Source organism: Osmerus eperlanus, chromosome 6 (assembly GCF_963692335.1).
Source record: "Osmerus eperlanus chromosome 6, fOsmEpe2.1, whole genome shotgun sequence".
Lineage (NCBI taxonomy): Eukaryota > Metazoa > Chordata > Actinopteri > Osmeriformes > Osmeridae > Osmerus > Osmerus eperlanus.
The window spans coordinates 17,145,466-17,170,777 of NC_085023.1; the positions used below are offsets into that span (position 1 = coordinate 17,145,466).

The 25,312-nt window shown below is 45.7% G+C and overlaps 4 protein-coding genes across 6 annotated transcripts; 2 read left to right on the top strand and 2 right to left on the bottom strand.

Moving 5' to 3' along the window:
• The first annotated feature begins 91 nt into the window (after positions 1–91).
• On the top strand, positions 92–2,447 carry LOC134022476 (phenazine biosynthesis-like domain-containing protein). Its single transcript, XM_062464034.1, has 9 exons — positions 92–282; positions 543–642; positions 835–933; positions 1,132–1,241; positions 1,316–1,345; positions 1,437–1,525; positions 1,596–1,771; positions 1,961–2,023; positions 2,202–2,447. Exons 1-9 carry the CDS (start codon positions 199–201, stop codon positions 2,312–2,314), a joined length of 864 nt encoding a protein of 287 aa, XP_062320018.1. The 5' UTR covers positions 92–198; the 3' UTR covers positions 2,315–2,447.
• Positions 2,403–10,570, bottom strand: dna2 (DNA replication helicase/nuclease 2). The gene is made up of 22 exons (XM_062464025.1): positions 10,264–10,570; positions 10,089–10,148; positions 8,870–9,975; positions 8,587–8,760; positions 8,292–8,475; positions 7,967–8,115; positions 7,751–7,882; positions 7,387–7,615; positions 7,164–7,281; positions 6,909–7,065; positions 6,595–6,789; positions 6,207–6,443; positions 6,001–6,114; positions 5,668–5,777; positions 5,365–5,474; positions 4,998–5,219; positions 4,719–4,912; positions 4,532–4,621; positions 4,203–4,410; positions 3,859–3,948; positions 3,588–3,770; positions 2,403–3,367 (listed from the first exon to the last, which is right to left on the bottom strand). Exons 1-22 carry the CDS (start codon positions 10,291–10,293, stop codon positions 3,059–3,061), a joined length of 4,401 nt encoding a protein of 1,466 aa, XP_062320009.1. The 5' UTR covers positions 10,294–10,570; the 3' UTR covers positions 2,403–3,058.
• A 33-nt stretch (positions 10,571–10,603) lies between these two features.
• On the top strand, positions 10,604–12,883 carry si:zfos-1056e6.1 (uncharacterized protein LOC107988029 homolog). Its single transcript, XM_062464040.1, has 9 exons — positions 10,604–10,728; positions 11,359–11,426; positions 11,535–11,582; positions 11,786–11,850; positions 11,947–11,984; positions 12,083–12,162; positions 12,254–12,316; positions 12,418–12,468; positions 12,556–12,883. Exons 1-9 carry the CDS (start codon positions 10,653–10,655, stop codon positions 12,607–12,609), a joined length of 543 nt encoding a protein of 180 aa, XP_062320024.1. The 5' UTR covers positions 10,604–10,652; the 3' UTR covers positions 12,610–12,883.
• Positions 12,884–13,399: 516 nt separating this feature from the next.
• ppm1g (protein phosphatase, Mg2+/Mn2+ dependent, 1G) lies at positions 13,400–17,486 on the bottom strand. Of its 3 annotated transcripts, none has more exons than XM_062464039.1 (11): positions 17,394–17,486; positions 16,869–17,002; positions 16,476–16,545; positions 16,265–16,350; positions 16,042–16,171; positions 15,417–15,886; positions 15,157–15,279; positions 14,742–14,976; positions 14,400–14,529; positions 14,215–14,314; positions 13,400–14,025 (listed from the first exon to the last, which is right to left on the bottom strand). In XM_062464039.1, exons 2-11 carry the CDS (start codon positions 16,977–16,979, stop codon positions 13,837–13,839), a joined length of 1,644 nt encoding a protein of 547 aa, XP_062320023.1. In that variant the 5' UTR covers positions 16,980–17,002; positions 17,394–17,486; the 3' UTR covers positions 13,400–13,836. The 3 variants fall into 3 exon arrangements, with proteins under 3 accessions (XP_062320023.1, XP_062320022.1, XP_062320021.1); XM_062464038.1 differs by lacking the exon at positions 17,394–17,486 and adding an exon at positions 17,333–17,392; XM_062464037.1 differs by lacking the exon at positions 17,394–17,486 and adding an exon at positions 17,134–17,299.
• Positions 17,487–25,312: the final 7,826 nt, after the last annotated feature.

Sequence of the window (25,312 nt, forward strand, 5' to 3'; positions counted from 1 at the left end):
TAATGGTTAAAGGTATTCCCCTTCATATAAAAAGATTTCATATTCATATTTTTTAAGACGAAAGAAGAACAGGAGTCAATGCGAGGTTTAATGAACTGAATAGAGTATTTGTACAGGGCACTGACTACGGTCTAAAGTCCATTGAAATGAGTTTGGGGCTTACACTAGTCATCCGGGAGGTCATCTATAGTAAAAATAATGAAGATTCCAGTATTCACCGTTGATGCATTTACTAATCTACCCTTCAAAGGGAATCCTGCAGCTGTTTGTCCACTTTTATGTGTAAGTACATCTGTATATTTGATCAACTATTACATGGACATTACATACAAACGTTTTTCAACATTGCTTCTGTGTTGGGTTACTATTAAGTATTGAAAATGAGTATCTAAACATAATGCTGTCTTGGAAGTCGCTTTGGATAAAAGCGTCTGCTAAATGAATAAATGTAAATGTAATGCTTAATTTTCAGTTAATTAATTCCCCTTTCTAAGACTATTGCACAGAAATGACAACAATTTATCATATTTTCACCCATGCAGAAGCTGCAGGATGAGTTGTACCAGAAGATAGCAGCTGAGATGAATCTGTCTGAGACAGCCTTCATTACACGGCTCAACCCAGCCGATGACTTCAGCTCAGGTAGGCTTACACTTCCTAGGCTTTTTATCCATGGTACACGTTCAATAATGTAACAGGGTCTGTCTGGACTTTGATCTGCCTGTTAGTGAAGGACAGTTTGTGGCTTTCTAGTATATGCTAGACCTGGAGACTGTATATTGTTGTGATAACTTGTGAAGACTTTGCACTGGTAAAAATGTTTACTTCTATCAGGAGCCCGTTTTCATCTGCGGTGGTTCAGTCCAACCAATGAGGTTCCCCTGTGTGGCCATGCCACCTTGGCCTCTGCTGCTGTACTCTTCTATAAGAAAAGTAAAAAGCTTTATATTAACTGTTTTCACTGTGATAAAGGCAACTGGGACAAATTACATACAATTACCAATGTACCCTTCCAAAGGATAGACTAGCAAAGAACAGAACAGTACAGAACATTAATTGCAATAGATGGGTGCAGGATTCACCTATTAGTATTGTGCACATAGTAACTCTTTCACTTATCTCCTAACCCAGAGAATATTAACTCAACTTTGGTGTTTGAGACTATGAGTGGAGAGCTACATGTCCGCCAGAAGGGAGACTCCATAGTCATGGACTTCCCCCTCAATAAGCCTGTACCCCAGGTACGCAATGAAAATCACGGTTTTGCCTCAAATGTCTTTCTGACGACTCCTGATATTATATTTTTGTTCTTCAGGTGGCAGATGATTTTAAAGAAGTCATTAAAGTAAGTCAAAAGGCAATTTTAATAAAAGTTTTATCCAGGCTATCCATAACAGAAAGGTCATATATTAATGAATGGTATGCAACGTGTGAAGGCTGCTGTAGGAGACCATCCAGTTCAAGAAGTGTGTCTCTGTCCCACAACCAAGAAGCTGATGGTTCGCCTAGATGATACCTGCGACAGGTCAGTGTGTTTATGGTGTTTGTGTGTGTACAGAAAGTATTCAGTACTATTTACACAGTGTTTCTCTCAGGTCAGTGCTGACCAGCCTGCAGCCCAACGCTGCAGCCCTGCTGGCCAGTGAGAGCAGTGGCAGGGTGAAAGGGGTGATAGTCACCATGCTGGGAGCCCCTCAGTGCCAACCGGGCTATGACTTCTACTCCAGAAACTTTTCCCCCTGGAATGGCATTCCGGAAGACCCCGTCACTGGTACTTGCAGGCATTAAACATCACCCAAAACATCTTCCATTATGCCAAGAGGATTCTGATATTCCAAGAGTGACTTCTGGTCTCTGGAAGGAGAATCTCATTAAAATTGTGTGGTTCAGAATCCCTACAGGGAGTGGGTGGACATTTTGGTCAGTGGCACATTAGAAACACATTGTTCTATAATTGCAGGTTCCTCACATACTGTGCTGGCGAGCTACTGGTCTGAGAAACTAGGCAAGAAGATGATGCTGGGTAAGCTTAACATTAAACAGTTAAGTTACAGAGCAGTCATGGGTGCATATCTCTGTATTTCACCTGGTACAAACATGTTCATATTTATACAATGTTGAAACTATGTTGTGAAACTTTAGGAATCAAAGTTTGATACTTGTATGTAAAATGTCACTAATGTACTTCTTGTACCTGCCAGCCTATCAGTGCTCAAGTCGTGGTGGAGAACTGCAGCTGGAAGTGAGGGATGATGGGAGATTGGACATCACAGGCCAGGCAGTCACCATCCTCGAAGGAACTCTGTTTTTATAGTTGTCTATATATAGTGTAACTGGATTTAAACAAATTCTAAATAATTTGGGTGCATAACACCTGTGAATAATAAAACTGAAAAATGCTAAATAATTAAAATAATTTATTCACAGAAAATACAAAATTACACAATACAAAATTCTTATTATTACACATAATAAAAGACGGATGGTATGAAAGACAATTAATAATCATAATGAGGTTTGGAACATTTCTAGTGAAACACAAGTAGCCTGCTTCTTTGTGAGGTCAGTACTGGTTTTCAGTCAAGGTTAGGTAGAAGGATTGAAGAACTACATTTTCCGAATGAACATATTACTGTTATGAATCATCAACTGAGGTAAGTTTGTAGAATTATGTAGAAATTAGACATGGTACCTTCCAGTTTACCCTTCACTGAGCAGCATATTAAATACTGTATGCAAGAGTGTAATGAATCACATCCTGCTAAATCAAACTGGTTAAAATTAAAACAAGAGACACCATTGCTGTTTTGGTTCAGTGCTTAAGATCAATCTCCAATGATCTAAAAGATTCAAGTCACAGCGTGAGCACCATTTCAAGTACCAAGATGATGAACAAATACAGTTTAATCATCTGGATGTAATTTCTGAAAAGGTCTTCATCACAGAAATGTATATCAGGAGAGCATTTAAAGCAGCAGATGAGGTAGTGCATATTCTGTTCTATATATTTCATTTCAATTTTTGGAACGTCACCTCACAGTGTATAGCAGTCCTTCCATCACAGATGCATGATGGGTAACACCTCATGAGCTGCCAGAGGGAGCTGGAATATGTGGCTTGCGGTTAAGAAAAACTTTATTAGACAGCACAATCCATAGTAATCTAGAAGTACTGTAACAAACACAAGTGTGTGTGTGTTTGTGGAGGGGATAAAGGATATCATGTTCTCCTGCTGCAGGTGGTTGAGGAGTTTCTCCAGGGGGGCGTAGCGTCTCAGGGTGGGGATGGAGCCCAGCATCAGCAGCTTGTGTTTGGCTCTGGTGATGGCCACGTTCAGCCTGCGCCAGTCCTTAAGAAGCTCCCCCAGCTGAGAGGGCACACACAAACAGACACGCACACACACACACACACACCAAGACACGCACACACATTCCACAATGGCGAGACATATAAGCTTACCACTGACTAATTTAAAAACACAAGTTAGACACAAAGCTACCTTTCAGTCATAAAGCCCTTTGGATCTTTCTGTGCTTGTATCAGTTCACCCTCCAGACTGAGGTTAGTCAGCTCTTCTCATGACTCACGTTGCCGTCAGGGTGGCTCCTGACAAAGGACACGATAATGAGGCTCTTGTCTCTGCCTTGGTACTTGTCCACTGTGTTGACCTCCACGCCTTTGAACTCCGACCCCACCAGCAGCCCTGAAATAGTCTTCAGCTGCTGCCTGTAGGGGGCGATCACCCCAATGTCACTGGCCCTGCAGCCTGCCTGGAACGGAACAGGCAAGGGGACTGTTAGTTATCTGGCAGCCAAGGGAACTCTCCACCAATCACAAGCTCCAAACCCTGAGGCCTACCTTGAGCACCATGCTGAGCAGACGGTGGACCAGGACCGCCTCCGTCTGGTTGCTGACGCCTCCCTGCTCCACCGTCTCTCCTGCTGGCACCTGCAGGGGGCGGTAGAGACCGTGCTCAGACACAAGAGCCCAGTAATTTCAGTCATAGAGGATGGTGGGTTTGTAGTGTATTATATATGGGGCGTCATGCAAACTATGTTGTGTATTGGGCAGGGAGATGTTGTGAGGTATGTCTAATTTGTGCAGTGCTAAATAATAAATAGGGTGTTTTACAGTACTTTGTGTACAGTATGTGGATTTTTTTGTACATTGTGGGAAGTATGTCACAAGCATTGTGTACTGACCAGGATAGTGTCCAGGAAGCAGACAGGGTTGTTTGGTAGCAGGGCAGCTTGTATCCAGGCCCGGTCCTCTGGGCGGGTGAGGCAGAGCTCCAGCTCTGATTGGACAGTTTCTAGGTGGGGCAGGGCGAGGAGGCCGCTGGCGGTGCGCTCTGAGCCACACTCCAACCTCCCCTCGTACATTAGCGTGTTACTGAGGGACATGATCTTACTGGAGGGAGACGACACAAGACAGGGTGAGTTTGTGAGTTTCTGAGAGAGAACCGAAAGACTTTGCGTCTGTGAGAGCGTGATTTTGAGTATATGTGCTTGAGAGAGATTCCTAGCCATACCTGTTCATTCTGTACTGAACAGTCAACTGGACCACCGCCTCCTTGTGGTGCTCTAGTCGTTTGAACAGGCTCTCGTCCATCCCCAGAGACCTAGAGACGCGGGAGAAGCCACACATAAACACAAGTTTTAGGTGGTGAACTGGCGTAGGTTACCGAGGTTTGGGAGGGCGGGAGAGGATGGTCTGACCTGGCCTCCTGGTTCTGGACGATGGGGGGCAGCTGCTGGTGGTCTCCCACCAGGACAAAGCGCTCGGCGTAGAACAGCGGTCCCAGGCACACGGGCTGGCAGATCTGAGACGCCTCGTCCACGATGCAGAAGTCGAATCGACGGCGGGTGAAGATGGGGTGTTTGACTCCCATACAGGTGGTGGCCACTACGAGCTGCACAGACATGTGGAAGAAATAAAACTGTGTTATAAAGTAGTATTGTAGAGCAAGCTGTCAAAATGTGTGTGTGTGCGCGCACCTCCTTGTTGTAGAACTGCTCCAGTTCGGGGAGGGTGTGTATGCCGTCGGCCCGCCCCCTCTCCTCGGTATAGGCCAGGATGTCTGGGTGGACCTTCTGACTCCGCCCTAGGCGTAGGAAGCCCACCTTGAACCTGCGCAGCTTCAACAGGATGTTGTCCACAGCAGAGTGGGTGTAGCTGGTCAGTAGCACACTGAAGCCACATGCATACAAGATGCGTACCTGTGGGACAGAGGAGGAAGAGTGTTGAAGCACTTCAACACACTTCTCACGTCCAGGATTCAGATTGGAAAAGAGAAACAGGAAGGAGAGGTGAACAAGGGAAGGAAGAGAGGAGGAGTCGAGAGAGGAGTGGGCCAGGTCTTACAAGGGTACAGATTGTGGTGGTTTTGCCCGTGCCAGGCATACCCACTATCAGGGTGTAGTCTTTACACAGTAGCACCTTCTTCATGGCCTGCTTCTGAGGCTTGTTGAGCCCTACAACACACACAGGACAGACACACACACAGGACAGACACATGGATAGGAGGGTTAGCGGGAGACAACAGGACACTGACTATTGGATGTAGTCTGTGATGATCATGGATTATGATCCATGGTCATGGAATTAGAGATTAGGAGGATGGTGGAGTGACGTTTCGTGAAGGGGGATGGAAGAGAGAGACTTCACCTTTGAGGATGTTAGCCACGGTATCCTTGGCCTCGTGGGGTAGCACGCTGCTCAGACTGGAAATGAACTGGGGAGGACGGAAGTCCACAATCAGCTCCCTCAGCCTCAGACTGTGACCACACACACACACACACACACACAGACAGACAGACAGACAGACATAAGGGAAACATTGAGTGAGTGACTGGTTTTCCAACGCCAGAGTCTTTGTTTCTCTTCCACATCTACACTTCCTGTAGATTTGGCTGTGATCATTTCAAGGATCATCCTCAAGTTTCTCATGCTCTCGTCCTATTCTCCTCTGAGGCACACTGAAGACAAGGGACACCAAACCTGGGAGGGCTGTTCTCCATGAGCTTGGAGAGGTTGACCAGATGTGTGGACAGGCCGGTCACTCCTTCATCATGGTCCAGACGGAACACCACCCCACTGTGCCTGGACAGATCCCTACAGAGGAGAGGAACGCCAGCTGTTAGACAAGTCCCTGAACCAGACTGAGATGCCCACGATGCTGGAGTACGAGTGTGTGCGAGTCTCACCTGTCCAGAGTGCAGCTGACTGTCCTACTAGCGACATCACACACGTATCCGGTTGCCACGGCGACCAGCTGCAACTTTTCGTCGCTCACAACAACCCGGTCACCAACGGCCAGTCCGCTCACAGTTTGGTCTGCAGCTCCGCTTCGCCGCTCAAAGCGGTGGATGAACACTCCATCTGATTGGGCTTTCACCTCACCAATCAGCTGAAGGTTCCCGACACACCCTCCTCTCTTCTCCCTTACAACACAGCGCAGAACAGACAATCAAAAATAAAGGATCTTTTCAAAATCTTCCTAAAACCAGAAGGTCGCAAGTGTCTTCTCAAAACACACACACACGCGTGTTTTGTTAGTATACTGTGTGTGTGTGTGTGTGTATGGTGCCCCACCTCTCCTCTGCGGTTTGCAGCCAGACACGTTTGCGGCCATTCTTGGTCTCCATAGTGACCGCCTCCAGGCTGCAGAGGAGAAGCCAGTGGCTGAAGTACTGCAGGTGAGACTCCATCACATGACCACTCTCCTGCTCCAGGAAGGCCTGCACGGCATCATGGGAGGCATAGTCCGGCAATCTACTCTCAACAGCCCTGAAGAGACAGAAACAACACAACCATTAAAAAAAAACTATATATATGAGACATTTTCCTAACAACATTTAGATTAGATTCCCTCCCTCTCAAAGATCAGTAATAATAACCATTCTCACCGGTCATAGAGCCCACAGTTCCTGCTCTGGGGGCAGTACTTGCAAGTCTGTCTGTCTGTAATGATGTCAGGAAGGGCGGAGAGCCGAGTCTGTCCCGCGCCCTTCACTACAGTGTTTCCCAGGTGATGAGCCAGTGTGTTCCGTAGCTTCAACAGTTCTAAAAGTTCATCAAAACAGTATAGTATAGTTTACAGGAAAAGGTGTGTCAGTAAAACTGATCCAGGTGGTGTCAGGTTAAGGGGGGGTGTAGCCTACCTCTTCGGTCCATGTGGTTGCCCACTATGGGGAGCAGGCTGCCAGTCTTCAGGTAGAGCAGGAGGCCCGCCTCCGCATCACAACGCCTCTCCAGACTCATCAGAGTGTACAGGATAACCTGCAAGATCACACCAGAGGGTCTACCACCGACTCACCTGGCTACAAGTATATGTGTGTGTGTGTTTGTATACGAGAGAGAGAGAGAGAGACTACACTCCAGTACCTGGCTGCGGTGCTCTATAGAGTTGGACTCTCTTCCGGTCTTCAGCTCCAGGGGCATGAGCCGCTCCACTGGGGCTCGGCCACGGCGCTGGATCCGGACCCGGGCCGTCACGTCGATCTTCCCCTTCAGACCGAACCTGGGCGACCACACGTTCTCCTCGATGTCCACCACCTCAGCTACCGTGACGCTGCATGCAGAGTCCTGCCTGCTCATAGCCCCGTCACTGGGCCTGGTTAGAGGACACACACACACACACACACATTAAAAAGCATTCACCTTTATCTCTTGGTGGGGATATTTATTTTTTCTTCTCATCTAACAGTCTGCTGAGATAAGATGATGTGTGTATCTGTGTGGTACCTACAGCTTGAGGGTGATCTGTTTCTGTCCGGCCTGAGAGGAAGTGTGGAGGTAGTCCCTAGCCCAGTCGGCTAGGGCAGGCAGGTAATCCCACACCTCCTGCCTCATGTCTTCCTGCCTCAGATTCAGACTGTACCTGCAGACACACACACACAAGTAAGCTTGACAACAAACATACTAACAAAGATGGGTTGGAGGTAAAGGTTTGTCTGCCTCTTACATGTCTCCAAGGTAGTTGGGGCTCAGCAGTGCTTGATTGGCAAGTTGCTGCAAAGTCGTTATGGAAAAGTCTCCCCTCATAGCGGCCTTCTGGAAAATCTCATGAACCATGGTTCCATTCAGCATTTGTTTAGAGCCGCCGTCAAAACTCTGGACAGGTGAAAAGAACACGGGTTATCAGAAATAGCATATTTCATGAAAACTAAAGAATTGAGAAGGGACCTGGGATGGCAGACATCAATAATAAGATACAGGTAATTTTGACTGGCAATACTGACAGCTTACTTAAGGTACTCGTCTGAGGAACACAGCAACTGAACTAGTACCTTGAACATCTCCCCCAGCACGGCACGCCTCATGCAGCGGATCCCGCTGGAAATGCTGGTGCCAGAGACCAGCAGGTCAGGGAGTAGGACCAGGAAGCCAGAGTCTCTGTCCACCAACCAGGTGCCAGAATCACACCTGCCTTCAAGGTGAACCACGTCCCTCCGCGACACAGGGCTCGACACCCTGCCAACAAAACACATAAAATATTTCTTTGGAGTTCTGATTATTACTCACATATGCTGTGGGTGGTGTTACCAGATGACCATAGAAATGTCTGGTAGGGAAGCCTCTTACCATCCGTCTCGGAGGATGCAGGTGTGTGTGGGCTGGAGGGTGTTGGAGCAGGTGATGGTAAGGTGTTTCTCCAGAGCTCCTCTAGATCCAGGGACTTCCTGGACATCTAGAACCCAGTACCGGTTGTTCTCACCTGGGCTCAAGATCACATGGTCTGGGATGATGTTCTTTTTCCTGGGTGCAACAAGACAACATAAGTTATGGATAAAGACAATTACATAATGAAAGGTAATGGTAGAGCACTCAAGCAACTAACATCTATTAACTTGTATCAGTGTCATACCCCATTTTGGACTTGTCCTGGTCCTCCTTGATATTATTGAAACTTTGTTCCATCTGGTCATCAAGCCAGCCTTCTACCAGACCCTCAAGATGGTCTTCTGATGGTGTCACACCCTTCCCATCAGCACCCTCTGTCCTCACCTGTCCTTTCTCTGAGGATGTCACACCTGTCCCATCAGGTTCCTCTCCATCCGCTTGCTTGTTTACTTCCTGTTTGTTACTCAGGGGCTCAGGTGGACATGGAGAAGCTAACCCTTCCCTTAGTGGCAGCTTTCCAATATGCTGATCAGTCTTCTTGGAAATCACATGACTGCCGTCGTCTTTAACGTTAGTGGGGCTGTTTGCTTTCACAGTAGCTGTCGGCTCTGTGATAACAGTGAACACACTCTCCTCTTTCTGTGCTGCAACCTGTCTCATGGACCCAGAGTTGCTCTTGGATGACACACTGGAGGACGATACAGACAGTGGCTTTAACGATGTCCTCTCATTTTTAATCTTCCCCTTGTCTGTCAATACAATCTGACCAGACTTGGACTTCTTCAGGGCACCTTTACTTAAAATGCCTGAACTGTCTGACCGACCAATCACCTGCAGGCATTCCTCCAGAAAGCCATCACCAGGGAGGCGAGTGTGCTGCAGTGTGCTAAGGGAAGGCCTTGTGACTGGCTTGCTGCTGGTCCTTGCTCGCTTGGGTGTCTGAACATCCTCTGAATGGAAAAGCCTCTTCACAGACCCAGAGCCCATAAACAGGTCAGCCTTTTTCCTGCCTGTCTGGCCCTGGGCTGGAACTAGGTCTGGAGAGACCAGGGCTGGAGCTATGGTTGTGGCTGGTGAGCTTGTCTTATTTCTCATTGATAATCTACAAGTTGCCTTTATTGAGCAGATCCCTCTAGAGCCTGGCATGCGGCTGACAGGAGACTTGGAAAGTTGATCTTCAGGGAGCTTGCTAGATTGCTGTGGGGGCCTGATCTGGCTGTCAGGAGTCTCAGGAACAGTCATAAGGTCCGGGGAGGAGAGGATATTCTCCAAGATTCCAAGAGGACTGCGCTCGGACGAGATGGCGACGTCCGACTTCTCTTGCTCAGTGATCTTTTGAGGGGATGAGTTCTGAAAGTCAAACATTTAATCATTTATTCTTTAGCTAATGTACATTGAGAAGTAATCCAGCGTTTGCTACTTTTGTGTAAACTATACGAAAACATTGGAAAGGAATGCTGTACCTCTATCTTCTTTGAAGAGAAAAATGAGGAGATGTTACTTTGTTGGCCTCGGATCCAAGTCTGTGGGATTAGATCAAATAGCAATGGCATTTATTTAATTATTATTAAAAAGAAAACTATAAGCAAGCAGATATTACCTAAACACTTACACACAAGGGCGCCAGACAAAACTCACCGAGGTTTTCTTAACCTTGCTCCTATTCATGGTCGCTAGACGGATAACGTTTGTAGACCAAATCAGACAACAGCTTGGCTACAGTAGCCTAGATACTAGTAAAATCGGTAAAAGTCTGAACGTTTTAACAGTTGTAGTCCCACAACTGTACCAGCCCAAAATGTTATGTTTCGTAATTAATCAATTAATTAATATGGCTTGAAACCGATAATTTCGATAACTTTGAAACAGCTGCAGCTAAAAGCTGTAACAATGTTATCAACCTGTTCATTACATTTTCTATATGGCGCGTCTTTTTCCTAAACATCTTAAAGCGGAAGCTAGAGGCAGACTTCCGTTAACCTCGTTTGCGTTTCGCACTTTAGAACCTCCACACAGCCTAAGAAACCATGTCAAATTTAGTTTATGATGAGCCTCATTGTTTATTAAAGACTTGGATTGCACTGAAGAGACTAGACCAAAATGGTACGTTCTTCCTTCCTTGTGGCTTATTCATTTTCAAGTAGATATTTAACTTGGCTCTTTCAACGCTTACTACTGCTTGTAACCATGGTTACTGATGTTCACTAAACATTTTATTTGCTCTTGCCAGAGCCATAGAGAGAAATACATGTATCTCTATGGGTCTGGCTCTTGCCAACTAATATGTAGCTAACTAGCTAGCAAAACTTGACCCTATATCCGAAAAGAGTGTAAAGATCAAAATGATATGAATAAAAACTCAGTCGACTAGCTAGTATGTTAACAGGTGCATTTGACTGGTGAGAGGCAAAGTCCTCGTTTGTATGGTGGCTTTGACTGGCTGCCTGTAGTTAACCAGCTAAAAGTAACTGGGCTTTGTAGCACCGTGGTACTTCTGTAGCAAGCTAAGTAGCAGGAAGTTAATCGATAACTAGATTAACTGTTAAAGCATTTGTAGGATTCATTCAGATATTTTGTATAGCTCTATGTGTAAGTGTGTGTGTGTGTGTGTGTGTGTGTGTGTGTGTGTGTGTGTGTGTGTGTGTGTGTGTGTGTGTGTGTGTGTGTGTGAGAGAGATAATTGAATGACTATTTTGTCACTCAGTCCATGACTTTAGCTTTATGTCTAATTAGATGAACGAGTCATTGCCCTGAGGGAGGTGTCCATTCCTAAGGGGACAGATGTCACTTCTGTTAAACAGGTAGATGATATGTATTAATACAGCATTTAACAAATATTCATGATTGACTTATTTTTAAGGTCTCAGTAGGCCTATTGATCAAATCTTCTTTCCCTCTCTTTCTCTTAGATTGTAGCCAGTAATTTTGGATTCAGTTTAGCAAATAGGGCATTGAAGGTAACGTAAAATAAAAATATATAAGTACTTGGATTAAAACTTGAGTCGTCTTTGCCTGCCCAATGGATGCATGAAGCATATTTGTAAAATTGCATTAAGCATACACTAACTCATCCAAATATTTCAGACTGCCCACCCATACACATCACCCTGACTAGATCTGGTGTTGTTGTGTTACTGTTGAAAGTCTTTCTTTATCTTAGTTGAGGAACCACAGAGGCTGTCTGATTCCACTCAACAGCTCTATCCCTGCGAACAGCAAGCACATGTGAGCACTGGTGGTATACCTCAAGCCATACTAAGTATATAGGTTCATGGTCTTACAACAGTAAAACATCTATTACATTATCTTTTGTCTCCATAGGCCCTATGTGCTGGAGGTGGCAAAGATATTCCAGCATGGTATACATTCACATCCATTACATATAGTTGGTTTCTTAAGGTCTTTCTCTAATGAGAATGATGTTGAGGGTTTTGGGTGGTTTGTGTTTGGTTTTCAGTTTCTCCAAAACCAAGAACAACTGCCACGACAGAGATCAATAAAAGCATGAAGACAAGACTACAGAGTATTGTCAGGAAGGTACAATATAAAGCACACTTTTGTGTAATGTACACAATTGTTTTAGTGGTAAAAATACTATCGTACAACTTAATTCCTTTTTCCTTTATAGATTGAAAGACTTGACGAGCTTCTTCCTCAAATCCAATTAAGACGTCATGACAAATTCAACCAGGTACTTTTGATCTATATATTTCAGAATTCTGTTACATAAAATTGGCTGCCCAAATGTAGACTCTTAAGTGTAAACTATGTTGAAATGTTGTCTCTTTTCAGGAGATTGAGTTGTTGACCCAGAAGCTGAGATTCCTTCATAAGAGAATGCAGGTATACATGGCTACCCAACCTCATCAGCAGGTTGTACATTATCACCAGGTAACAATGCTGTGATAATACTGTATTACTGTATTGCAGGTGGCAGAGGCTCATGGCTGGAGGGGCATGCTTGTCAGAACCCCTATGTGGTAAACTGAAGAACACATTGACCCCACATCTCAGGTTCTCACCACACATCCATGCCTTTGTATGAATAATGATGTAGTAGCAAAGTAGCCACAGGTTGGATTTATGAGTCAGTTATGACCATCAGCTGTAACTTTGTCATTTTTTGTAGATAAATGATATACTTAATTTCATAGAACATGGTTATGAAATGTTACTATAAGCATTATTTTAGTTTGTAATATTGTCACAATAGTTTAAATAAAAACAGATGACAGGTTTGCTTTATTCCTCTCAATAAGGAAAACAGAAAATTTAATTGGGAGCATTTTTTGTTCTGTGCAGCTCACAGAATTTTGAGACGTAACAAAATATATTTGCAAAAATACATCATAGTAGCCATTATAGAGCAAAATGGACAATTTTGCATCCTTCAGAGAACCACGAAGTGAGTTTCCGTACTATTTTCCTTTATCTAACCTGACCGAGTATGATCTACACTTGAACTGCACATTAATTATGTAAAATGTTAGACAATGTTTTCACCTTAATCCTTTTGTGCAAACTAGACATCCAAAGTCCAGTGGCCATTAATGAACAGCTGACATTTTCTTTTCAAAAAAATTATTCAAAAAAGGAATGCGAACTGTATTTACGAAACACAGCAAGTAGAAAGTGCTGAGCTTAATGTCAATGTTTTACGTAGAATTCATCAACCCTTCTAGAAGAGCAGTTTTTCTAGAAAGTAGCCTTCACCTGAAAGACATTTCCTTCATTTAAACAATCTGGATTTAAAAAGAAGTAGACAGGGCTCCAGTTGTCACGTTATTTAAAAAAATGTATTTGTAATTAATTACATACTGGTGTCAAAGTAGTATGCACCAAAATGTCACATTGATCCACAATTACAAAGAAAAAATGCATTTGATCAATTACAAGTATTGAAAACTATATACATAAACAATGGCATGGTGACAAGATAGTTCACACTAGGACACACAGAACATGGTTTCAATTGGCCTTAAGCAAAATAATAACAAAAAAGAAAAAAAGGACTGTTATACAGTTATACTGTCTCATATCTCTGGACATAAACTAATAGATATCCTGTCCAAGAGATCAGTCTTTAAAAAGGTTCCACAGAAAGGGTTGGGGGTGAGGTGGGAGTTTATGTGTCAGGCTACTGAACCAGGCCAGGCCAGGGCTGAGTCAGACCGGACTAGGCTGTGCACAGAACAGCTGGTCAGATCAGCTCTATTCACTCTTGGCCTTTTTGCAGTCATTTCCATTCTTCTCAGATACAATCTCTTCTGGCTTTCTCTTTTTAGTACCCTCAGCCTGGCCTGAGCAGGGGTGGGGGCCGAAGGTTACGATCATGCAGGTCATGTTGTCACATCCTGTACCATCTCCTGAGGTGTCAGGGGCCAGACAGTGGTCCAGCAGCTGGGGGAGAGGACACACTGGGTTAGGGGAACCCTTCACAATCTAGCAGCACTACCATGTATGTTAGCACAGCCTTCGATTAGAGAACCACCCTCAGATCCATCTCTAACCCAACCCAATATGATTTTGTTTCCCTCTAGACTTAAAGTGCACACTGGAGAAATATGGGGGGGTGGGGTGGGGTCTTACCTCTTCCACTATGGAAGACAGGGGTCTGACCACTCCTTTGTCATTGGGTTTGATTCTCTGACTGACAAAGTCCACCACTTCCTGACTGCTCAGAACGTTCCTGTGGACAACACAATTTGATACGGATGGGGTTAAAGTGCACTCCATATAAAAATATGCTTAGCCAAGATGGGGGGTGAGCTTACCAGATGCCATCACAGGCGATGACCATGAAGTCATTCTCCTCGTTGAGTGTGAGGACCTTGACGTCAGGCATGGCTGAGATCATCTGCTCCTCTGCTGGCAGGGCCTTGTTTCTCTTATAGAAGTGATCACCTAGCAGGGCACGATACAGTATAAGCGGTTATTCATCACGCCAATTCAAGACAAGTAACCTTGAATTGTTCCTTTGAGGCAGTCTGCTCGTTTAAGACAGCCTTTACTACTATGATGACCGCGTCTGTTCAAATGGGACAAATCTCATTTGTTCTCCAGACAGCGAAACAACGTCTGATCTTACTGCAAGCAGGCAAGAGCGTTTCCCGTACCGACAGCTCTGGAGAGGTTCAGTCCTCCGTTGACGCGTCCGTCCATGGTGACCTTCCCGCCCGCGTTTTTGATCCTGGCCAGCTCCAGCTCGTCCTCCGGCTTGTGGTCGTAGGACATGTCCACAGCCTTGCCCTTCTCAGACACCACGCAGCGGGAGTCCCCGGCATTGGCCACGATCAGCTGCTTCCCCCGGATCAGAGCCACCACCGCCGTGGTCCCGCTATCTGAGCCCGGCTGAGTAGAGACACCGCACACACGAATGAGAACAGGCAGGCGTTAGGGCCAGTACAATCGTTTGTCAGCTATATAGGCAGAGGATCGAAGGGGGTCGGAATATTTACTAATTTTGTCACAGAATAATGAGATATGGACCTAATAAAGTGCAGGGGGCCGTGAAAGGCTCGCTGGCTTTACCTCTTCCTTCCCATCCATTCCTGGTAGGCACATCTCCTCTTCCTCTTCGTCAGAATCCTCTCCCTCCTCAGTGTCCTCTTCATTGTCACTGCTGTACTCACCCTCGTCTTCCTCACTGCCATCCTAAAGAAGAGGGGGAGAGAGAGATGGGGAGATATTAAAAAGAAAGATAATCCAATTGATTGTCCTTTTTTGGCAGAAGTGATGACAAGTGACAGTAAAAAGAATAATCCTGATGGGGGTGTTCCCTTCCCTCTCACCTCCTCATCACTCCCCTCTTCCTCCTCCTCTTCCCCTGACTCATCGCTGTCCTCAAAGAACTTGGACTTGGTGTCTCCAGGAGCTTGGGGTTGGGCAGAGGAAGAACAGGAGGGACCCGCATCTCCCTCCACCTTGCTGGGCTTCTCTCCTCCACCTGCACCTGCAGAGGAGTTGCCATCGCCTGGTCCCCCTGATGCTGCCGCCGCTGCTCCTCTCCTGCAGGCCCTCAGCTTAGAGGCCCCAGACCCGGCTTTGCCATTGCTGTCCGTCTCTCCCTCCAGCTCCCCGTTAAGGACCTTGTCCCCAGTGTGGCAGCCGTCAGGGGTATCTCCATCCCCAGACTCTCTTTTGGCTTCGGAACAGGCCTTCTTGTGTTTGAGGGCATTCAGGTTCTGGCCGTAGCGCACCAACAGCTCTTCGATGGTCATGGTAGCCTCCTCGTGGAGCAAAGCTGCCTCCTCGTTCTCCACTGGGTGAGAGAGGTAGAGGGTAAGAAAGACAGGGAAGTTAGATGACGGCCAATGAACCTTCACTGGGGTTAAATCCATTCTTTGTAATCAAAAGGAAACGAGACCAGACAGTTGTCTAAGAGATGGGTTGACACTGTTGCTGCCATCTACTCACAGTCATCCTCTTCAGCCACTTTCTCATTGGGCGCTTCCTCTGTGGGTCGGCCTGCGATCTGCACCAGCTCCTTGATTACTTCCTCAGTGGTGATTTTACCGTCAATGGCCATAAATGCATCCTCCAGGGCCTATAACAAACACATCAACAATACAGGTAAAAATAAAACACTCCATATTCAAAGGGTCTCAATGGCCACTGCATTTATCAAACACCAACTGACCTTTTGCAGTTTTCCGTCTTTATACGTTTTCTGCTCCTTGATAACGTCAGGCAAGTACTTAGAACAGTACAATGCAACCTCCTCACCTAAAAGAGAAAATACAACAATTGTAAATATTGATATAGTAGCAGAATGTCCTCAACTGTCTGCACAGAATTGACATTGTTCTCAACTAAAGATGTTACTTGTGTGGGGTGGGAAAAAGTTGTACCTCCATGTCCATCATACACAGCAAACATGGCCGTTTCTTCGTCCAGCTCTGGGATGCAGTTGTGGGCATCCTGGAACCCATGACAACAGGTTAGACAAACACATGAAAGCTGCGAACATTTAACGAGAAACTGTATCCAAAAGAGTTAAATAACAAATGCAGGTTGAAAAATAGGCTTTTACTAACAGTTACTTGCATGCACAACAATTTTGACCTAATCAGATGATTCCGTTCATGCAACATGACAATTAATTAGCTAGCTACTAAATTAGCTATGTTAGCAGCTAGTACGCTAGCATGCGTTGCCAAATAACTGGTGGTTAGTTCATAAACCTGAGGTAACATGCGAGCTTGACAAAACATCCATCTATGAACCCATTGCGTTTTCATTACCTCCATAGAAACCCGCCAGCCCTGCATGGCCGAGAAGCCGTAGCTCATCTTCTTGTTGCCGCCATCGGACGAGGTCTTGGCCGTGTTAGGTTGAGACAGGTAAGCTCCCATAATGGCCAACTCAGGAGTTCAGTCTAAAAGAAGAAAACATGACAAAAAATATTTTCTAAATACACATTCCATAACCAAGAAAGATGTTAGGCTAGCAAGAAAGAAGATATAGTTAACCAATGACGTTTTATAATAATGGGAATTTGCTGCTAACTGGAGCTAGTTGCTAGCCGGTTTGTTGCAACTCAAGTCTAGGACGCGGGGGTGCTAGTACTGACTGTTAGCCTTATAGCTAAAGTTCTTAATCGCCAACTATTGCCATTTACTAAAAGAAAACGATACATGTAACATCCAGATGTTATAAAATGGTATCCTAATTCATCTATTAAACCGGTAAAGAGTTCAAAGTGTACCCCAATGTTAAGTTTTTCATAAAAATGCCACCACGTGCAAATGCAAACATTAACAACATACCTCTCAATGCGAAACAGAGACATAAAGGAAACGGAAATGCCGTGAGTCCAATTGAGATGAGTGAAGTTCGTCATGCATTAAGCAGTCACGAGGGGGCGACAAACGCCATGTTGCTGTTGCTTACGTTCCTCTAAGCCAGGCATGGCTTGACTTGGTCATCATCGTTTGTCTCCAAACGTCAGAAAAGTCAGATAACAAAATAGGACCTGGGAGCATCTTATGTCATGTAAAGGGTGTTTTAATGTTAAATACAGTTATTTCTTGACTAAGTTACCTTTTCATTGTAGAACAAAGGAAAGGACAGGCGGCCATATGGGCTTCTTTTCCTGTAAGTACGAAAGACTTTATGCACAAGAGAAGGGTCTTGGATAGGTTTTTGAGAGAGAAATTCACAATATAACTTCTACCACAACAACAACAACCCCCCCCCCCTCCCCCCATACAATCAACATTTTGATAACCCAGAAGTTCTTTGAAGCAGAAGCAGGGCATCCTGCTGTGATTGACATGTGGAGGGGGTGGGGCCTGACCAGATGGAGAGGTGTGAGTACCACTCTCTCAAAGGGGGAAGGGTGTATGTGTAAGGGGTTTAGGGGCTCGGAGGGTATAATCCTTGGACTGCTGAGTCATAGCAGCTCTCTAATGGTTGTACTGGTGCAGCTGGTCTAAGCACCAACAATACAACCACATCCACCTTCATGCAGCCACCCCCCTCATCCACACACTCACTCTCAAACTCTTATTGGCTGTCTGGTATGATTCCCATGCAGTCCTGTCTCTCTACAGTTGATAACACTGGGAGTGTCCTAGGACCCTTTGTTTAACATATGTAAATTTAAACTCCTCAATTTATTTACTCAATTTGTGGGATTAAAGGCTGACAAGAAGTCGTGCTGTCTCACTCTCCCATCCTCTCTCATTCCTGCTCTCTTTTTTTACTCTCTCTCTCTCTCTCTCTCTCTCTCTCTCTCTCTCTCTCTCTCTCTCTCTCTCTCTCTCTCTCTCTCTCTCTCTCTCTCTCTCTCTCTCTCTCTCTCTCTCTCTCTCTCTCTCTCTCTCTCTCTCTCTCTCTGTCTCCTTTTCTCTCCCATCTTCTCTCACTCTAGGGTGCAAGTGACTGATGACCCATGGTTGGTTGATCCCGGGGGATTAGGCCTAAATCTCAGCTGGAGAAGCAGCCATCTGCCACTGCTTACATTCATACACTGACTCAACAGAGGTCGTAGCCAGCATTCGCTGCTTTAGATGGAGAAGTTAGCTTTCCCAGGGCTGCTGTGACCTCCACAGCCCCCAACAAACAACTACTGTCTACATGTGCACCGGCTCAGCCCAGCCCAGCCACCTATGCCATCCCATCACTCCCTGAGTCAGTCCGTCAGTAATGTTCTTCAGACCCACGCAATAGGCCCTCTTACCCAGCCTGTTCCATAACTGAGGTGTCTCTAGGGGACTCATAGACTTAGAGAGATGTGATGGTAATAAGTCTGCGATTAGAGACCAGACCACCAGTAGACACCTGTGACTCCTTCCTTCGTCGCCCCGGCCAGCTGCCTCTTGCCTGGGAGAACACAACCACTCCGAGACACATGCAGACACACATACGCGTGAGCATGTGATTTACACACAACCCCCCCACACACATTATAATCTAAAGATAAAATAAAGACATGCAAAATAATATTACATTAAAAAGTCAGTTAATGTGATTGTTCGTGTCATGACTTGGTTTTATTATCTTGTCAGTGCTTCAACTTCTGGCCAGCAGCCTACAGAAAGGGTGGTTGTTTTGCCTTTCATCTCGGATGGTGTCACTGTCGTGAAACCTGGGCTGCTTGGACATCTGTTTGCTGAGCTATTTTAGCAGTTAAAGAGTGAGTGTGGAAAAAACTCTTTAGAGACGTCCTCCTGTCAACAGTGACCAAATGGACTCTATCCCAGAGCTGCTGTCTCCCGGTCTAGCACCTGAGGTCACACACACACACACACACACACACACACACAGACACACAAACACGGCCATGTGTGGGTGTGAGTGAAAGGAGGCTGTCGTGTGAAGGGGATCTTGGGGGGATTACAGCATGGCAGGTCTGAGGGTCTTGCTATCAGTCTGAGGTCTTGTGAGGTATTCCAGTGTGGAAGGTGATGGTGATGATGGTAGCCTCTCTCCTCCTGTTCTCTCTTCTGTGTGGGCTTACACCATAGGCCACCTTACGCAACATGGAAAAGCGGGTTTCAGCACTATTTTGAGCCAAATGAATGATTGGGCCTGTTCTCGTGGTTCTTTCTTTCTCCCAGAGTTTCTAGGGTTTTTACACCTATCAGTCTGTGTTGTTCTAGTGATGCCAAGTCAGTCAGACACAGGACTGGGTGTGTTTGTGTCTTCTGTTTTTGTTTTTACTGAGGCAGAGGAGAGAAAATGACTGAGGAGTAGACTATTTACGAAGGAAGTCAGAGGGAAGAGTCCTTCTCTCGCCCAGCCTGTTGTCGTTGATTTCCTTTTGTTTTTTTGTTTGTGTAGAGGGGGGGGGGGCTCAGTCTAAATGGAGTCTGCTGTGTTTGTGTTTACATTTGTCGGTGCATATGTGTGCATGTGTGCGTGCATGTGTGCATGACTCTTGAATTGTGTGTGTGTTTGTGCTTGTGTGTGTGGAGGGGGTCAGGAGGCTGAAAAGGGTCTGCAGCAGGAGGACAAGCAGACGTGGGCTTGGGGGACTGGAGGAGTCTGGGAACCCCTCTGCTGATCCATCTAAATCAGTTATACAGCCTCTGGGACCTGCTCTCTCCACTGGGAAATAATATAATAACTGCCATCCACCTCGGCCCTCTCTATTCTCTATTCAAACACACTTTTCACACAGGCTCCAGCCTCATTGATTCAATCAGCGCTTAAGACGTCCACCCTTTTTCAATGGATTGTTTGCTTTCTCATTCTCTCTTTCACAAACACATACACACACACACACACACACATGCACACAGAGAAACACAACCACACACAGAACCACATTTCCACTGCCTGCTTATTTTCACCTAAGGATGGCCACAGAACATCAACATGATAACACAAATTGTTTTTGAAGTTTTGTTACAAAAAATCTAAGTTGGTTTAAAATGTGAAATAAATAAAGATCGCAACAGCTATTCATATTAGGCACCAAGATGGAAAAACAATGGGTACCAAAATAGCAGTAGCCTTTTTAGGTATTCTATAATAATAAGTGGAAGTGGAAGGTGGCAGATGGTTGTTAGCCTGATACTTCTCTTGATAAAGAGATAAGAACCAACTCAAACAGAACTGACAGTCTGCTCTTTTCCCCTCTCCCACTTTCACACAGAGCCACACTGCTATCTATCACCTATTGGCAGACTGAAGGACTGGGCTTCTAATGGTGTCAGAAGAACATGAAAGCCTAGGATAATCCTTCACACTTTCTTTTCAGGGCTTTACACTGAACTGAGTGACAGACAAACATTTGAAGAAGGAGATACTTCAACAGGCATCCCTCTGCAGTTAACCTTTAATTCATTCTACACCCTCAGAAGTGGAGATAGCGTGTCCTCAATTCACTGTAAAAGGATATTCCACTCAGGGCCTTAAGATAGTAACTGCTCATGTATTTGGACCTGATACACCTTTCCCTCCTGTTAATATGTTTGGAGGCAGGATCTCAATTCACATAAGACTCCTACTGTAAACTTGATCTACAAACACTTCCTCCCCAACACACACACAGATAAGCACACCAACAGTACACACAAAATTGTATTTTATTCACCAGAGCAAACAATGATCGGGTTAGACACTCAGTTCCTAATAAATAAATCTGTAACAGGTGAGGTGTTATGAAGTTTTACACCCTATCATGTAGTGCCAATGACATTCCATGACCAATAGGTGGCGTGTAAGCTGTTTATGTGTCTGTCTCTGTATGGCTTCACCAAAAATCTCTCTCCGGCTGACTTTCTACACGTCTTTCTCTTCTCTTGCTCTATCTCTTATTCTCTCTCCTCTTTGCGATGAAGTCAAATTGAATTACCCATTTGAATGCGCTCTCTTTGGTTGTTCCCACCACTCCAGAGAAAGGAGGAGAGGGAGGAGGACAAGAGGAGGCAGACAACAGCTTGTGGGAAACGGATATAATTTAATCACAACTGAAACACAACTTCTCTCTTTCATGGAGTCTTTACAATAATGCTCTACATATAAATACAAAACAGATGTGTGCTTAATTCAGTTTGGAGAACTATTGTATCCAGTCAACTTTTTAGGAAAACTGTAGAAATACAGAAAATAGTCCCCTGTGTCTCTTCATATGTATTCAGTCCCTACCACTGCAATAAAGGAAAGCAGTCTGGAAAACAGTATCATCCTGCTATAAGGACACATTACTCTGTCCCTCCCAATGTTATCTCCTGCCCTGGTGTTATCATCTGTATAGAGGCTCATTACAGCCTCCTCATCCCTGCTCCTCATCCCCCAGGGGGCCGCAAGACTGACAGAGTTATCAGCAGAGGAAAGGAGGGGGCACAGCGCAGGATACACACAGGCTAAAAACAGTACTGTGACGGGAGATAGGTGTGTGTGTGTGTGACACGGTGCGGACGACAGAGTGTGTGGTAAACTGTGCGTGTGTGTGAGGTGGTGCTTTCCCTCTGACCCAGTAGCTGAGACAGCCACTCCCTCACCCTGCCTCTTTGTCTCAGGCCTGTGTGTGTCGTTGTCTCTGTCTCGACCCGGTTCATTCCCAGGCCGGTGTGAAGTGGTTTCCCAGCAGGTTGCTGGCACCTGGGGCAGTTGGAGGTGACAACCCTGGTTATTCACACCTGGCTGGCAGCAGGGAGGCTCCTATAGTATTTCGCACACACACGTACAGACACACCAGGCTGTTTGTAGGTCTATTAGGGTAAGAATGGCTAATTAGAGCGTATATATTATGAGGAAGGGGCATCCTGAAGGACAGTGGGCAGTCAGAGCTCGTCTCCCGGATGCAAAAGGTGTGTGAGTGCAAGGCGGGCCGGGAGGCTGCCTGACAGCACTGTGCTAAGGGAAGCTGTTCCTCGTATCAAAGAGCGCAGGGGATGACAGGTAGCCGTGGGGTCAGTTATGTGTCTGTTTACTGCTCAATTAAGCATCTCATCTACAGGATGACCCACCCAACCCCCCCCCCCCCCCCCCCCTCACTGGACTGGACTCGTTTCGGTTAGAGTTGCTGTCATGTTCCAGAAGGAATGCTCCAGATTTTGGTTTTAACTGACAAAAAAGTACTGTTACTAGAAGTAGTCACAAAAAAAATTAAGTCTGCTATGTATCTCACCAAAAGTGTAATTATACAGCCAAATACTGAAATAACCGTTAAGCAAAAATAGTGTCTCAGTATCCTTCTCTTATCTACAAAGGCACCTCATTCCCCTACTATCAGAAAGGGAAATGTACTCAGTTGTTAAAATTAGCACTGGTCTCTCGGGTTTGCATAAATGAGCTAGTGTTTGAAGTGGTAAAGCCCGCCTTAGCACCTAACCATGGCCACTGAGGAGTACGAGGAGTTGTGTTTCCTGTAAGGAGAGCTTAGGAGAGCCAAACTGGATGCCACCATCATTAGCACAACTATGCAGAGACAAGAGGGACATGGGGTTGATCTGTACAGACACCTCTGAAGCTGGCTCTGACTCTCCAACACCTCTCTGAAGAACAGAGCACTACAGACACTTTCTATACTTCATGGCTTGTGCCCAGAAAAAAATGGAGACAAAGTCTCTCTACCCCAGTGAAAGATAGTTGGGGCTAAAGCACATTCAAAGCTGTTCACAGCCTGCAGGGCAGGATCAAAGGGATTCCCTTTAGGATGGAGGCCTCTGTCCTGGCAAAAAGTGATTTATCCTGAGGAAGACAAGGTAGCAACACCTGAGACAGAGAAGGAGAGAGAGAGAAATGGAGAGAGAGAGGGGGAGAGGATGCATTTCTTCCCATTGCGAGGCATAAATCAGTCTGATGAGACCTTAACCAATTTCCTCTTGCCCTCTCCGGTGTAATGGTTAACACATTTACCCCTTAAAATTCGGAGCAGGTCGATCACATGGCATCATACCTGACAGAGACAGTCCTGACATCCTACGACATCATACACACATGTCAAAGATCACATTAGACCAGAGGAACCTGTCGGTGACCCTGCCCCTATAGTTGTTAACCTCAGGCGTGCCATGACCCGTCATGCCTCACAGTTGACCCCACTCTCCACGCATGTGACTGACATCACTTCAGAGGAAGTGGCTGCCTGGAATCCCCCTGGATTCATCTGTGAAAGGTTAGAGCGTATAGTGTACAGCCCACTGTACCCAGAATTGGAGCTGAGAGGAAAAGATAGGGGGTTGAAGGTAGGGGTGGGGGGGGGGGGGGTCAGGAGTTTCCATGGGGGAAGAGAAAAGCTCCCAGCACTAATAAAGTTATGCGTAGCGGACGTGGTTTGGAACCATACAAGGTTGATGAGGAGATGTGCCCTCCTGAGAACAAACCTTTCAAATAGGTTTGAAACCTGGTTGGTCAGATATGCTCTCTTTATTGGTCATAAAACGTCTGGGCAATTATCTGGGATGGTGTGACAGCGGTCCAGAACACGAAGTCGGCCATAACGATGATGCCATCTGCCAATGACAGCTCGACTGCTCAGGTCAGAGCAGGGATGTGTAGGTATCTAAACTTGTGACCAGATCAGTCATCTCCAGAGAAATAGCTGAGACACTACAGTCTGTCGATCCACCTTCTGACCTGTGTGTGTGTGTGTGTGTGTGTGTGTGTGTGTATGCAAGCATCTGTAAGCCTCCTCCTGAGAAGCAGACTATCATGTCTCCCAAAGCCTGCAAGGGCCTGAGAAGAAAAAGAGACTGGCGGGATGGCGGCCCGAATCAACACTTCTTTGATGGGACATCAAATCTAAATCTAAATACAGACTCGCAGAACGAGACTTCAGCCAAACATTCCTGTAAGAAGTACAAGATATTTAGATGTCGTGTGAAAAGAAACAAAAGCAGAGAACCAGAGAATTTGTCACAACAAACCAAGAGGGGAGAGGAGGGAGGGAGGAGTGGAAGAGAGGGGACGCATGTGAGAGGCTTGGATCATCTCTAAGCACTGTTCTGCCCTCTATGTTATATTCTCTTGTATTGTCGTGCTAGCTGACTCTGAGTGTGTCACATCAAAATACCCCAGAACCTTCAGTATCCAGAGCTGTCTCTGCTGAGGGGAGGGCTGTGCGGTTTCGGGAACGTTCAACCACCAGATCCCCAGAGGAGGAGAGAAGGGGTTGGGGGGGGGGGAACCACGACATGCAACAGTGTATGCGAGCGACTGTCTCCTGCTCTGTTCCCTTGTTGTGTGGGAGCTCCTCTAGGTTCAATGGACTGGACTCTCTGTCTCCAGTAAATCACAGCTCTGCCAAGCCTAATACCCAGCCTGTCTGTCTGCGCCACGCGCTGGGCTGGTAGCCTTGGCACCAACTGACCAGCACAGTGGTCAGGTGGTTTGTGGCAGGATAAAATCCATGACAAGCAGTTAAAAACACTCTCAAACTCACACGCATATTTAATACAATTTAAAATGACAACACACACATGGAACCATGCATCTCTGGACACAATACAGGATCGTATACTAAAATGGGAACAAAAACAGAACAAATTATTATTTATTTTGGCACAGTCAGCAAAGCTATGTTTTATAAAGAAAACTGAACAGGCTTGTTGTTTTTCAGTGGTGGGGGATCTAAGGCAAGGTTGGTAGAGAGTTTCTGAAGGTTATTCTTGTCCTAAGACATTAAAAACACCTTTCACAAACCATTACCCCCATGGCTAACTATGTAGGTGACACAAACGTGGAATGCCAGTGTAGATATCCACAGATATAGAGTATCTTAAAAAACATC

Excerpts from the sequence above, each read along its gene's own strand:
- LOC134022476 (XM_062464034.1), top strand. The coding sequence starts at position 199 with ATGAAGATTCCAGTATTCACCGTTGATGCATTTACTAATCTACCCTTC. Across the intron at positions 643-834 it reads AGCCGATGACTTCAGCTCAG|GAGCCCGTTTTCATCTGCGG; the intron begins GTAGGCTTACAC and ends TACTTCTATCAG. Across the intron at positions 1,346-1,436 it reads ATTTTAAAGAAGTCATTAAA|GCTGCTGTAGGAGACCATCC; the intron begins GTAAGTCAAAAG and ends CAACGTGTGAAG.
- ppm1g (XM_062464039.1), bottom strand. The coding sequence starts at position 16,979 with ATGGGAGCTTACCTGTCTCAACCTAACACGGCCAAGACCTCGTCCGAT. Across the intron at positions 16,351-16,475 it reads TGTGTATGATGGACATGGAG|GTGAGGAGGTTGCATTGTAC; the intron begins GTACAACTTTTT and ends TTTCTCTTTTAG. Across the intron at positions 15,887-16,041 it reads AGTGGCTGAAGAGGATGACT|TGGAGAACGAGGAGGCAGCT; the intron begins GTGAGTAGATGG and ends TCTCTCACCCAG.
- si:zfos-1056e6.1 (XM_062464040.1), top strand. The coding sequence starts at position 10,653 with ATGTCAAATTTAGTTTATGATGAGCCTCATTGTTTATTAAAGACTTGG. Across the intron at positions 11,851-11,946 it reads CCTGCGAACAGCAAGCACAT|GCCCTATGTGCTGGAGGTGG; the intron begins GTGAGCACTGGT and ends TTGTCTCCATAG. Across the intron at positions 12,163-12,253 it reads TACAGAGTATTGTCAGGAAG|ATTGAAAGACTTGACGAGCT; the intron begins GTACAATATAAA and ends TTTCCTTTATAG.
- dna2 (XM_062464025.1), bottom strand. The coding sequence starts at position 10,293 with ATGAATAGGAGCAAGGTTAAGAAAACCTCG. Across the intron at positions 6,444-6,594 it reads CTGCAAACCGCAGAGGAGAG|GGAGAAGAGAGGAGGGTGTG; the intron begins GTGGGGCACCAT and ends CTGTGTTGTAAG. Across the intron at positions 5,778-6,000 it reads ATGGAGAACAGCCCTCCCAG|TCTGAGGCTGAGGGAGCTGA; the intron begins GTTTGGTGTCCC and ends GTGTGGTCACAG.